The sequence below is a fragment of the Aplidium turbinatum genome, chromosome 11, assembly GCF_918807975.1.
Source record: "Aplidium turbinatum chromosome 11, kaAplTurb1.1, whole genome shotgun sequence".
In the NCBI taxonomy this organism is placed as follows: domain Eukaryota; kingdom Metazoa; phylum Chordata; class Ascidiacea; order Aplousobranchia; family Polyclinidae; genus Aplidium; species Aplidium turbinatum.
This window is the reverse complement of record NC_137482.1, coordinates 6,103,403-6,116,122: the sequence shown is the minus strand read 5'-3', so window position 1 is coordinate 6,116,122 and position 12,720 is coordinate 6,103,403. Positions and strand designations below refer to the sequence as shown.

The window sequence follows — 12,720 nt, the reverse complement described above, 5'->3', positions numbered from 1 at the left end:
TGTTCTTCAAGATCAAGATCACACAAAAAAAGTGATCTTAGATCAAGATCAAGATCACCAAAAAAAAAGTGATCTTGAAGATCAAGATCAAGATCACGATCTTGATCTTCAAGATCACTTGTGATCTTCTTCACTTCGGTTTTGTAGCTTAAATTATAATTTATAACAGCGTGATTTCAAATGAAGATCAAATAAAGAATCATAAAATTTATGCCGACTTACTGACTGTATTATCTTTAATTAAATTCGACTGGAATTCGTACTTTAAGGAGATTTGCGATCACAACGACCAAATATGATTGTCACGAAGGATTGTTCAACATTTTTCAAGAACTTAGTGAGGAAAAAAGACATTGCCAGTGATATGCAAAGAACGGGTAAGTTTTGTCTCCTGCAGCATCTTATAGACTACTAAAACGTGAAGTAGACCTACATTGTGGCTGATGAAGTACCATGTAAACTTTCAACCAAAGCAGGAGTCACATTTTATTGTCAAGATTTATCATCATCATCTGTTCACTCGGTTACGATTTTCGGTTACTCTATAAACCTTCTTTCTCCACAACTCTCGATTTTTCACAACCTCCTTCAGCTCTTCTTCCATTCTGCTGTCATTCTTCACAGTATCGAGCCAAGTTTAAAAAAAGTTTGACTGGCCAAAAAACAAGCAACCAGCAAACTAAACAAAAATACGCAAACTCGAAAAAAAAAACAAGCCCAAACTTGCGAGAAAACCGCAAGGTTGGCAACACTGTTAACGACTCTCACTGGCATGGTTTTTCTGAACTGTGTTGCCGCAGAATTTTTCCTTAATCCTTTAAAGTTGGAAAACCGGAAGGGGACTAGGTCGGATAGTAATCCGAAAACGAAATCTCGTAAATTCGTTATGACGACGAAGTAAGTGAACAACAAAAATGATTCAGCAGTTCTCCTAAATATCGATTAGTGAAAAACCAATAATGATTTCGTTGCTTGCATAAAAAAGCAGTGAATAACGCGCATTCGATATTTATTTTTAAAAGGAATGGGTAATGGGTATAGGCATTCGATATTTAGAAAGCTACAAATAACGCTATCGAATAGTGACACCTAGTCGTTACTTTCAAACCTGCCTGTCTTTGGTACAAAAAAATAAACTCTCTTCCGAAATTAGGCTATATTATCTTTGAAATAATATGATCAAAAGTCTTTACAAAATGAAACTTACAATAATTGCAACAACATATTGTACAGTTGATTGGATGGTCTAAATGACTAGTGTGGAAGCAACACCGTTATGGTTAGCGAATCGCAACTGCTCGCTGTACTAAAGTTAGTGCTCACTGCTCAGCCTTATGCTGATAGCCGGGAAGAAGGTTCCTTTCTTCACAGCATATTTCTATTTTAATAACTTAGGCAATGTGTTAAAAATTAAAAAAATAAAAAGGACAAAATTATACCGCTTTCGAAAACTTTTTCAGATCTGCTACGATGCTTCGGTTTGGTCGATCTTACTTTCTTAGCCATCAGTGGCATGGTGGGTTCAGGTTTGTATGTGCTGGCTGGTACAGTGACCAGGGATATAGCCGGACCGTCTATTGTCATTAGCTACCTACTTGCCGCCGTAGCAGCTATTCTTTCAGCATTGTGCTACGCAGGTAAAACAATAAGTTAGCATCTTCAGATATTTTGAACATTTATATGAAGCAAAAATATTTAGTTTGCATTAGAGCCTTTGGTTTACACAGTTGCTCATTCATTACAAAACTGCAACTTTTCTTTATCAAGTTGTTACGCAGATCGGAGACGACACAAAGGTATTTAGGTTTGTATGACAATGGTTTCTGATGTCAAGATTGTGTCAACGACATGTCGTAAGCGCATAAGGTTCTCATGCTGTGCCTGTTTGGTATGAAGAGTTATCACTAGGGCCATTTAAAGTCATTAAAGTCATATTTTTTTCTATGCATCAGTAAGTCGTGAAATCAATTTTAATGCAAAAACCGCATCCCTATGAGGTATATTAAGAAAGTTATGAAGTCATATAAAGTCATATTTTCCTGGTTAGGTCATAAATCAGCTTTTTAAGTTATATAGTCATATTTTTGAGATATAAAGTCATACCGTTGTATACTTTAAATAAAAAATACCAATTTAAGCGGTGAAGCAATTAAGCACTAAGAAAGTAAGGCAATTTCTGATTGAACGAAGGCAAACTGTAGGATTAGCCTACATAACACTTATAGTCACAGACCTATATTTTATGAGGTCACACATTGAGGTCAACTTAATACTCAAAATGGAAAGTTGTACGTACACCATCAAAGAGGACCATGCTGATCTAAATGCCCTTGATTTCGGAAAAGATCCGCTTGAGCTCAAAAATTACATCAAGAAGCGATTGGACAAAAACGATGTGAAACAAATTATGGAGCTACAAAGACAAGACATTTCACCAGCGCTTTATGCAAAACTGCAGAAGTGTCAACCCACATCAGCGTCTGTGGAGCGCTCATTTTCCTTACTAAAGTCATTTTTACGTCCAAATCGTAACTTCAAAGACTCCAACATTCCACACTACATGAAACTGTACTACAACAGTGGTTTAAAATAAAAATGGATGTGTATTACTGTTATGTTGCGTATGTTTTACTCTTTAGTTCCGTGAGTGACGTTGTTCGCATGTAAAAATAAAGATTTTCACATAAAGTCATATAAAGTCATATTTTCCAAAAAATAAAGTCATATTATTGATTTTTTAAGGTCATATAAAAATGGCCCTAGTCACTATACCGCCCCGTTAGCTCAGTGGTTGCGCCCACTCAAGATCACACCGCGCAAGTTCGACTCTCGGGGTGTACGATTGAGCAACGCATTTTCAGGACTGCTCTCCATTCAGCGGCACCTAGTGAATGGAATAATTCCCCGGCAACAACACTTCTACAATCGGAAAACTTCACTCTGCCAATCTCGGTAACCGGCCCTGTGTCAAGAGCCTCTACAAGTATGCGAAACTACCAGGAATAACCAATCAAGGCTTTGTCAGTCCGAGGATAAAGATTCAAAACCAACCAACCAACTACTGTATTGTTAGAATTTGCTGCACGAATTCCCGTGGCTGGGTCTGCGTATCAATTCACATACTTAAGCATTGGGGAGTTTTGGGCGTTTTTGATTGGATGGAATGTTGCGTTTGAACATGTTATCTATGCATCGGCCATTGCCAAAACAAGCAGCGGGTATGAAAGTAGCCTATGGTTGAATTGGTATTCCGGATTTTTTTTGGCGACTTCTGTTGCAACTAATCCTTCCCGTGTTTCTACGTCAAATCTTTTACTGTTAATTGAAAAACATTGTGAAATGGGTTTGTCGCGTTTGGTTCATTTCCAGCCAACTAAGAAAAATTTTCAAAGAGGAAAAAGCATATTTTTTGGTATGTTGGGCATTTCCTTTCTATGATTTTTAAATAAGCCTGCTTTCAAACGGGCTTAAATACAATCATCATTTCTGCAATATATTGTCAAAAAAATAAGCTTAAAAACTACGGTATTGAAGTCGTGAAACGACTCTGCTGCCAGCAAGCCATCTTGGACAAATTTATGTAAAATAGAACATCCATCTGAGATTACCATGATTACCAGAGTACCAGGATTTAAACTTACTAAAAGCAATTTTCTAGCCTTTCTCATTAACTGCAGTTTTCTTTAAGGTATCTCGATGGTTTATGTGGAAATGCCATACAAAAATACTTGGAAGTCCATCTTCCGATGGAAGGAAGATTTTTTGGGACCTATCCAGACTTTCTTGCTGGAGCTTTTATTATAGTTTTTACAGCAGTGCTGATTAGCGGAGCGAAGTTGTCATCGAAAATCAACATCATCATAGCGACCGTGAACGTCTTCGTCATCGCTTTCATTATCAGTAAGTGTAGGATACCTTTACTGTATAAATTATTATGTATTAGCCGCCCAAAGTAGCCTACTAGTAGTAGCAAATGCTGTAGGTCAAAGGTCTCCAAAAATTGAGTTCCTTTTTCAAATGTTATATAACTATCACACAAAAGTTTTTAAGTGGTTGTGTAGGGTAGTTGACTTGAGCCTTTGCAACAATTAAGATTACCCATACAGCAAAATCTTTCAATTTTAGCTTGATTCAACTCCTGCAGACGTTGAATCAATGTAAAAATGACAGATTTTGCTGTCTGGGTTAGCTGTAGTCATGTATTTTGTTTTGAAAGTTACTGGAACGATTCTCGCGGACTGGAATAATTGGGTCAACGTCAAAGGGGGGTTCTTTCCGTACGGCTGGGAAGGCATGATCAGTGGCGCCACAACTCTCGTATATTCTTATGTGGGTTACGAAGTTGTAGCCTCCGCTACAGAAGAAGCGATTAATGCTGGAAGGTAGACAATTATTGTATTTAAAAAAAAAGGTTTGTTTGTATGAAAGGCAGTGGAAAAGAAATTTGACAATCATTTGACAAATCAAAAAAACAATGACCTTGTCTCAGTGTTTTCCTTTATTGATTTATACAATATGACCTACAGAATAACTTCATCATCTTGACAAAACGTTTTTCAGGGATATTCCTTTGTCATTGCTGATTTCCATTTCATTTGTTGTCTTCACGTTCGTCGGCGGCTCTGCAGCCTTGACACTGATGGTCCCTTGGTACGATGTATCAGCATCCACTCCATTTCCAAGCGCGTATGAATTGCGAGGGTGGTATTGGGCAAAATACGTGGTTTCTGTTGGTGCTCTAGCTGCCATGCTGACTAGTCTTCTGTCTATACTTTTTGTCATTCCAAGGTACTTGCTGGCGATGGCAAGAGATGGTCTACTTTGGAATTTTTTAACAACCGTCCATCCGACGACAAAGGTTATAACCAATCTGACTTAAATATTTTTTTGAAATGTTTTATGTTGAGGCACATACAGGCTCTAGTTTGACTAATTAAGCTAACTATTCTTTTTGATTGTAGTGTTGGCTGTTTGCAGACCAAGGTTGCCCTAGTTGGAAAGATCATGATCTTTTCTTAGCGAGTTGGTTGTTTCAAAATTACTTAGTTTGTCAAGTATGTTACTCAAGGTCTGAGCCAACCACTGCTTATGTTTGTTGAACAACTCAAAAACCATTTAGAGTTTGGCTCTATGACTTTGCTCTGCTTCGAGGTTTCCATTGCCACATACACAATCATAAATCCTTGAGCTGTGAATAAGCGAATCAATAAAATTGAGTCATTTCTGAAAGAAGAAATTTCTAGTAATTTTAAGATTTTCTTCTTTTTTTATGTGAAAATTTTATTTTCAAATTTCTGATCACTTGTATCTTTTGTGCATCCGGTAATTTGGTAAGCATACATTGTGAAGGCGAGATGTGATCTTTGGTAATTCTAATTGGTTTAAATGTGATAAACAACATACAGCTACTGTATTTTTGTTACTCAGTTCGGAGGTCTCAACTAATGTGTTTTGGTGATTTAAGTTGAACATTGTTTTTGAGCAGCTTTCTGTCAAAGATAAACTGCCTAGTAGCCTAGCCTACAATGTCAATGTTTTTCAGCCTTGCAATATCAACGTCACGTGATAGCATCTTCTCCCTCTGTCGATTGACTTGTGTTTAAGTCGAATAATTCATGTTAAGATTTTAGTTACATCATTTCTGTTGAGGTTTTGAAATTAGAGTTAGAAGGCAAGACGCTACGCCTAAAAAAAGTCAAAACTTTTAGGTGACGTGATAATATCTTCTTTCTCAATCCATTGGCTTGTTTTTGTTTCTGTTGAAGTTTTCAGTTATTATTTGAAATTTTTTTAGACGTAGCTACGTGCTTTTTAACTGCATGTATTCTATTTTCCATACTAACACTAATTTCTTGACACAAATTCAGGTTCCATATGTGTCGACCGTGATAGTTGCTTTCATAAGCGCAGTGATGGCTGTCGTGTTTAGCTTGACCACTTTAGTTGAGATGATTGCAGTTGGTCAACTGATGGCATGTACGTTTGTTGCTATCTGCGTCATAAAGCTTCGATATATCCCGAACGAAATATCAAGGTAAATAGACCTATACTTTTCATGTAGAGTCGTAGACATGCATGGTTTATTAAAGGGGACCTGAAATAAAAAATTAAAAATTTTTTGGTGATTTTTTAGTGTTTAAGTATCATATTTTTCGGAAAAAAATTTTGATATGCCTTTTTGTTTGGGAGATATAGCCAAATGAAAATCGGCCACCTGATGGCGCTATGTGGCTTGTGACGTCATCGGCGGGCAACCAAGTAAACAGCTTCATGCATTTGCCTTAGAAACGTTGCATAGGTCAGTGCTACTCAAACGCCGATACGCGTACCGGTGCCGGTACGCGAGCACTTGGCTGCTGGTACGCGGTCAGTTAGGAGAAATTGTAAATTGAGTAATTTGTTTTATGTTGATCAGAACGTCTATATAATAATTTTTAGACAACGATAATGTTCAATCTGCTTTCCCAGCTATAGACTGTTTGTTGGCCCGCTACTACGACGACTTCCAGTTACGTCACAAAGAAATGTTATTTCGTAATTGTTATCCATTATTTCAACAAAGTATCGCAATGTTCGATGGCCATGTACCATGGCTATTAAAACACTGCTTCCATTCTCTTCTCCATATCTATGTAAAGCTGGCTTTTCTACCATGAGCTGTTTAAAGGGAAAACACACAAACGAGTTGGATATCCATACTCCTCTTTGAGTAGCATTGTCTTCCATTGAACCGCAATTGGATTTGCTGGTTGCAAAGCAGTGGTCGAGTGGTTAGCGCGTTGGGATCGCAGTCGAGAGCCTGCATGTTCGACTCCAGCCACCTGCACTTGCTGTTGTTTCTCTGGGCAAGAAACTTTACGACAATTGCCTCTATCCAGTGATCGATTTCGAGTAATGGGTAGTACAAAATTTAAGTCATAAGTAGAGTAGACAACCGGAAACAGACATTGCAGTCGGCTGCAGCGTGGGTCAGGTGTACGTCGGAAGGCGTACACCGATGCATAGCCCTCAAGTCCGCTTTCCCGCAATGCAGGATAGAGATATAACAAACAAATAGGAAAAACAACCAAGCGCACCCTTCGCATCAAAATTCGAAAGACCATTAATAAAAGTGTTTTTTTACTTGTTTTTTTGTGTGTTTGTTACAAAAGTAATAATGACTTTGCTCTTGTCTTTTTTTCGCAAATTGACCGGGACGCCAAGTGATGGAAGGTGCTCAGCCGGTACACGGCATAAAAAAGTTTGAGTAGCACTGGCATAGGTCATTGTATATTGAGTAATAAAAGATCAGCACAAACAAGATGTCTAAAACAAGACAAGGATTTCTCTTTGAACCAAAAAGACGGCGACTCGACAGCGAAGAACATCATTCTGATTCGTGCTCTGACAACACCAGTTCGGACAGCAGTCGGATGGAAAATTTGCATTGAAAAAAATGCAGGAAAATAATTTGCTTGAACCAAGTGGTTTATATCAACTAAACGTAGCCTATGTATTCAGAGTTGCCTATCCTGCCAATGTTTTACTGTCCTACTGACCTGTTTCAAAGTCTTGTTGTTTTCTCGCTTTGCTATTCGATCCAAACGCCCGATCGTACTCACAGACCTGTACCTAGGTCGATCGAGTTTTGTAGGTACTGCATTGACAGTGGCTTTCACATATCTTGAAAAATCAAAGACAGAAGAAACAGCTTCAGGGATGAGCAGGTGTCTGGACTTGGTGCCTTATAGCTCTGCCTGTAGATCACGTTGGTAATTGCTGGCCAGAAAATGATTGCTGCACACACGGCAGTGCTTATTTACAGGTGGGTTTTTGAGTTTCATCGCCGAGATCCATTTCTGCAGCTTGTTGTCATTATTCAGAGGTAAATGATGAAAGGATACCCCTTTGACGATTCCCCGGTTAGTACAATCGGGAGTCATACAAGAAGCCACCATTTTAAGGGCGTAAAAACTCCCTTAGCACAAAATTGTTCGCTGTTTCGGTAGCCTACGCGATTTGTTCCTTGTGTTTGCATGCAAAACAGTATACCTTGGATGCGACTTTGCCAGCCAATGACGTCATCAAAATTTTTGACCAATCAGAATCATTCAATTCAAGAAAGGTTTTTTTAGGTTTTTTAATTATGGTAACACAAAAAATAAAAAAATTGTTGAAAAACGTTTTATTTCAGAAAGATCTACAAATACAAAAGCCATGTATTTTCGTTGCAGTGCACCTTTAAGGTCTAGTAAGGAGTCTCAGATGAAAATTTTGCGCAGCAAGTTTGTTGACCTCATTTTATAGAGAGTTGCTTCGTTTGGCTGTCGCAAAAGCACAAATAGAGCAGCCCAGACAGCAAAATGACGGATTTTGCTGTCCGGGAGTAGTAGCCTAATTGATACCCATGAGTCGCCTAGATGAGTATAAATTTGATAAGTTTTTTGTTAGGCCTGCAAGTTACAAGGCATGGTCAAGTGTATCATCTAAACTTTCACTTCACTTGTGAACAACTTTTACGAAAAAGATTTGAACTAATGCAATGTTTGTTTGTAATCAGCTGTTTATGTTCGAGCATAGAGAAAGGCAACATTTCATCTCAACATACTTGGTCTTTAACCAAAAATAAGATTTTCAAGTATTTTTTTTAGTAGTAGGCTATTGCATTGCCTGCTTGAAAAGGTTTTAAAATTAGAATCATTTGCTTAATTATCACCATGCACTGGTCCTTTATAACCACCTTGATTCTAAGGAGTGGCACGGACCCACAAAGCATTTATTCTCGTTGAAAAATGTTGGACAAAATTGTAGTGCTTATGTTTTTTTTACAGCTATATTCGTTTGGACGAATATGATATCACAAAAGGAGTGAAAACAAAAAGAACGGTTGAAAATAACTCCAAACCAAATACTTCGCTGAGAGAGAGACACGCTACAAACACAAACTCTAGAGTGGTCGGAACAACTGCGGACGAGACGACTATCGTTGCTGAAAAACCTCATTGTAGTGGCAGCAGCGAACAGACTTCACTGCTACCATCAAATTGTGGTACCATCAAAAAGACTGTGTTGTACTCAAAAATAGGTTTTTTATTTCAGTGGACTGAACTGTATGAGCCTGGATATCTGCCATTCTATAGTCTTTTAATTGCCATATTTTGCTCCACTTCAGCAACAGCACTGCTATTATTTGCGAATCGTTATTTTGAAAGTGCTTGGTTTTTGCTGTTGCTGTTACCGTTTATCGTTGCAGCGTTTTGCTGCATATGCTTTATCTCATTTTTTGCTCAAGATGACTCTGTAAAAACATTTCAGGTTAGTAGGATTTGCAGTAGCCTATACTATCATCAATTGCATGTAACGTTAAATTAGTAGCCGTGCTATGTTGTGGAAGCATGTACCAGTTTGTAGCCTACACCAGAGTTGGACCAACTACATAATTTCATGTTCAATTACATTAAAACTACATCATCAAAATTTTAATTGCATAACCATCACATTGTTTTGAAGTTTTTAAATTACAATTAGCTCCTCATGTAATTAATTATACGTTTTAAGTACAGAAATTAAATGTTTCAATATTTATGATTATCATTGATTTTTTATAGTTTGATTATATCAAAGACAGTGGAATTGCACTGGATAAAGATTAGGTTGCGAGAATTGTTTGTAGCCTACCCAGCAAGTTCTTTTTTGCGGTATAAAAGTTACCAGCTGTAGCAAAAAAGCCTTTCTTCTGGGGCTGATGTTGCAGTTAGACCTAAATGTAATTGCAATTTGGTACAAAGTTTTAAAATTACAATTACATTACACAACAACACAAAGTCTCAATTTTATTTATGGTTACAATCACATGAACATGTGTAATTAATTACATTCGATTACAATTGTAATTGATCCAACACTGCTGCACGCTATCAATAATATTCCGAAGACCTGGAACTAAACAAGAAATAGTAATACAAAGAAATTATTTTTTTGTATCTAATGATCCAAGCTTTTAATAATGTTTTGGTAGCTTATACATCCAGCCACCGATGTGTGTGCTTAAATTAAAAAAATTGTTTAAATCCTGGAAATTTCAAGCAAACAAACTCCAATTTACACCAAACTAAAATGTTAAAGCTTTACTTTTTAGCCGAAGTAAAGTTCAAAAAATAAAAATCTATGAACACGAGGTGGCAATAATGTGAAAATATTCTTACTTTGAAACGAAACTAACAGTAATTTTCTGTTTAAAGCAAAATATCTTTAACATTGTTCGAATTTTTGTGTTCATATTGATTGTTTACTTTCAGGTTCCACTAGTTCCATACATTCCATACATAAGTGTTGTCATAAATATTGCGCTTATGCTTAAGTTGAATCCAGAGACCTGGATCCGATTTGCTGTGTGGATAGTCATAGGTGAGTGCTTTTCATTCAAAAATCCGTAATCACTGTAGGCTACTAAGGACAACTGCCGGTCCAGGAGGCATTCAATGTTTTTTGAAACATATTTGGTAAAATTGTAACAAATAAGCAGTTATCGTTTGTTGTCTGATATTTTTGGTTTATTTTCTATCACACTAGGTGACTGGTCGTTGGATACAACAGACAAAGGCCTTCCCTTCCATAAGCAGGCATAAAATAACTATAGGCCTGACAACCTACTGTAGATTAAAAACAAGTTGTGAGCTCCTGTTGAGTTTGTTATTGATTTTCGAGTCTGTTTGTGTTGTAGCAGACTGTTGCCTTATCGTCGAAGATTGGGATAGAGTAGCCTAGATGTGAAAGTAAAAATCTTTCCCTCACATACAGTCGTACACGTTTAAGCATGTCATTTGGTGCCTTGCCAAAGATACAGGCATGTGTTCTGAATATTGGTATTCTGGAAAGGGATTGAGGCGATCGCCCCCTTTATTTCTGGATAGGTGTCGAAGCAATAACGCCCTTTCGATTGTCCTTACGGGGATAAAGTTAAATGTATAAAAGTTTTACCCAAAAATCAAAATAATATAATGAGTGTTGTAAATGTAGGTAATGTAATTAAAAAATGGTTACGGGGAACGTAAACTATGCAACAAAGAGCAAACGAATAGCCTAACTCTACGCTCTGAAGACAAATACATACCCATTGCATTTTCTAATTTTTCACTTTGAGGATGTACAGTAAGAGATAGACCCTTTGTCGTTTTTATTTAGACAACTGCACTAACGAATCATTATTCTTTTAGGTTTAGTTATTTATTTCACATATGGCTATCGAAACAGCAAAGCAAAAACTAACACCGAAGTGGAAAGTATTGAGTGACTGTTGAAATTGAAGGTTAAAGGTGATTTTGTAATTGCTAATAATACACTTATCAAATTAATTTAGTTAATCAATAATTATCGAGTTAGCTAATAGTTTAGTCGAGTTTTAATTTTGTTTTATTGACAGAAAAACACATTTTTAAGAAAGATACAATCAAATAACCGTTGTCCCGAATAGTAACTTATCATCAATTAATGTGGTTTTTGAAACAGTAGTGAAAATATAATGCAGAGTAGCTTTGCATCTTTAAGAAACCTAAGAAAGCTTTTGGTTATGAATCAAAGTATCCAATTTCAAAACCAAAATCACCCGATTGATTTCCGAATTGTTTGTGATAAAATTCCGGTAGAAAAACACAACAGATATCGTTGTAACTTATGACATTTGCATCGGCGTGGTAGCGATTACAAGTTACTATAAGTATTTCAAGTTACCAAATACGTTTGATGGTAATATGATGCAAATGTATTTGAAACAGATGTTGTAAACTTTAGATAAACAACTGCAAAAGACTTTGGTGACGTGAACCGTTGAGGAAATGAGAAATGATGACGTCACTCGGATGTGACGTTGCTGATGCCACACTCTAATGTTCAGTTCAGTAAGCATAGCCCTAAGAAGAGCCGAAGACATTTCTTTCTACAGCAACGTACTGTTACTAACAATCATAAGAGAAATCAAGGGCTACAGTCGAAAGGGGCTCCACTCTGCAATCAACCGCACGCCTTTAAGAGTCTTGCCAAAACACATCCAAATGTTCTTAAGTGGTGTCAAACCTGCGGTCGTTCAAACGTCGAACCACTGCTCTCACCACTCGGCTATGCAAACACTCCAATGTAGCTCAAGTCAAAAAGAGTTATTTATTTTCGCTGTGTATTCGAGCAAACATCATGGCCAATAATCACGAATATATTCGTTTGTAAATTATTGTTATTTCGTTTGTACGTGACAATCAATTTGTCTGTTTTTTGTTATTGCGAAATAAAGTACTAAATGAATTGACAATATAATGGAGTAGAAAATCGTTTTTTTCTAAAAGTGTAGGCTATTGCTTAGTGATCATATAATTTAAAATGACAGTTGTTGATGTGTAGCAACTAAGTCTGCTTGATTCAAAACAGTCTGGCGTGTGTTCTTTATACGCTGGAAGCCAAGTACAAGATATTTCTGAAAATTGAATGAGGCTGTTCACCAGGCATTTCATTAAATAATATGAGGTGTTCTATTGGTGCAAATTAAACTAAACTATCTATCGCCAGATGTACACAGTGACAATTTGCTTTTATTCCGACGTTTCGTCAATCAGATACGACTGATTTCTTCAGGGAGCTAGACCAGGTAGTGACTACCTGTCTAGCATGGCAAAACACATGACCATGTTGTTGAAATCAACTAAACATGCAAAATGAAAATTCAACTTCTAGAGTATAGACCAGGGGTTCTTA

General features: G+C 37.0%; 1 protein-coding gene across 1 annotated transcript; it reads left to right on the top strand.

Moving 5' to 3' along the window:
* Positions 1-294: 294 nt before the first annotated feature.
* LOC145779942 (cationic amino acid transporter 4-like) lies at positions 295-12,165 on the top strand. The gene is made up of 11 exons (XM_082591632.1): positions 295-377; positions 1,461-1,637; positions 3,074-3,218; positions 3,689-3,900; positions 4,217-4,382; positions 4,561-4,858; positions 5,868-6,034; positions 8,811-9,294; positions 10,278-10,386; positions 11,196-11,294; positions 11,770-12,165. Exons 1-10 carry the CDS (start codon positions 296-298, stop codon positions 11,270-11,272), a joined length of 1,917 nt encoding a protein of 638 aa, XP_082447758.1. The 5' UTR covers position 295; the 3' UTR covers positions 11,273-11,294; positions 11,770-12,165.
* The last annotated feature ends 555 nt before the right edge of the window (positions 12,166-12,720 follow it).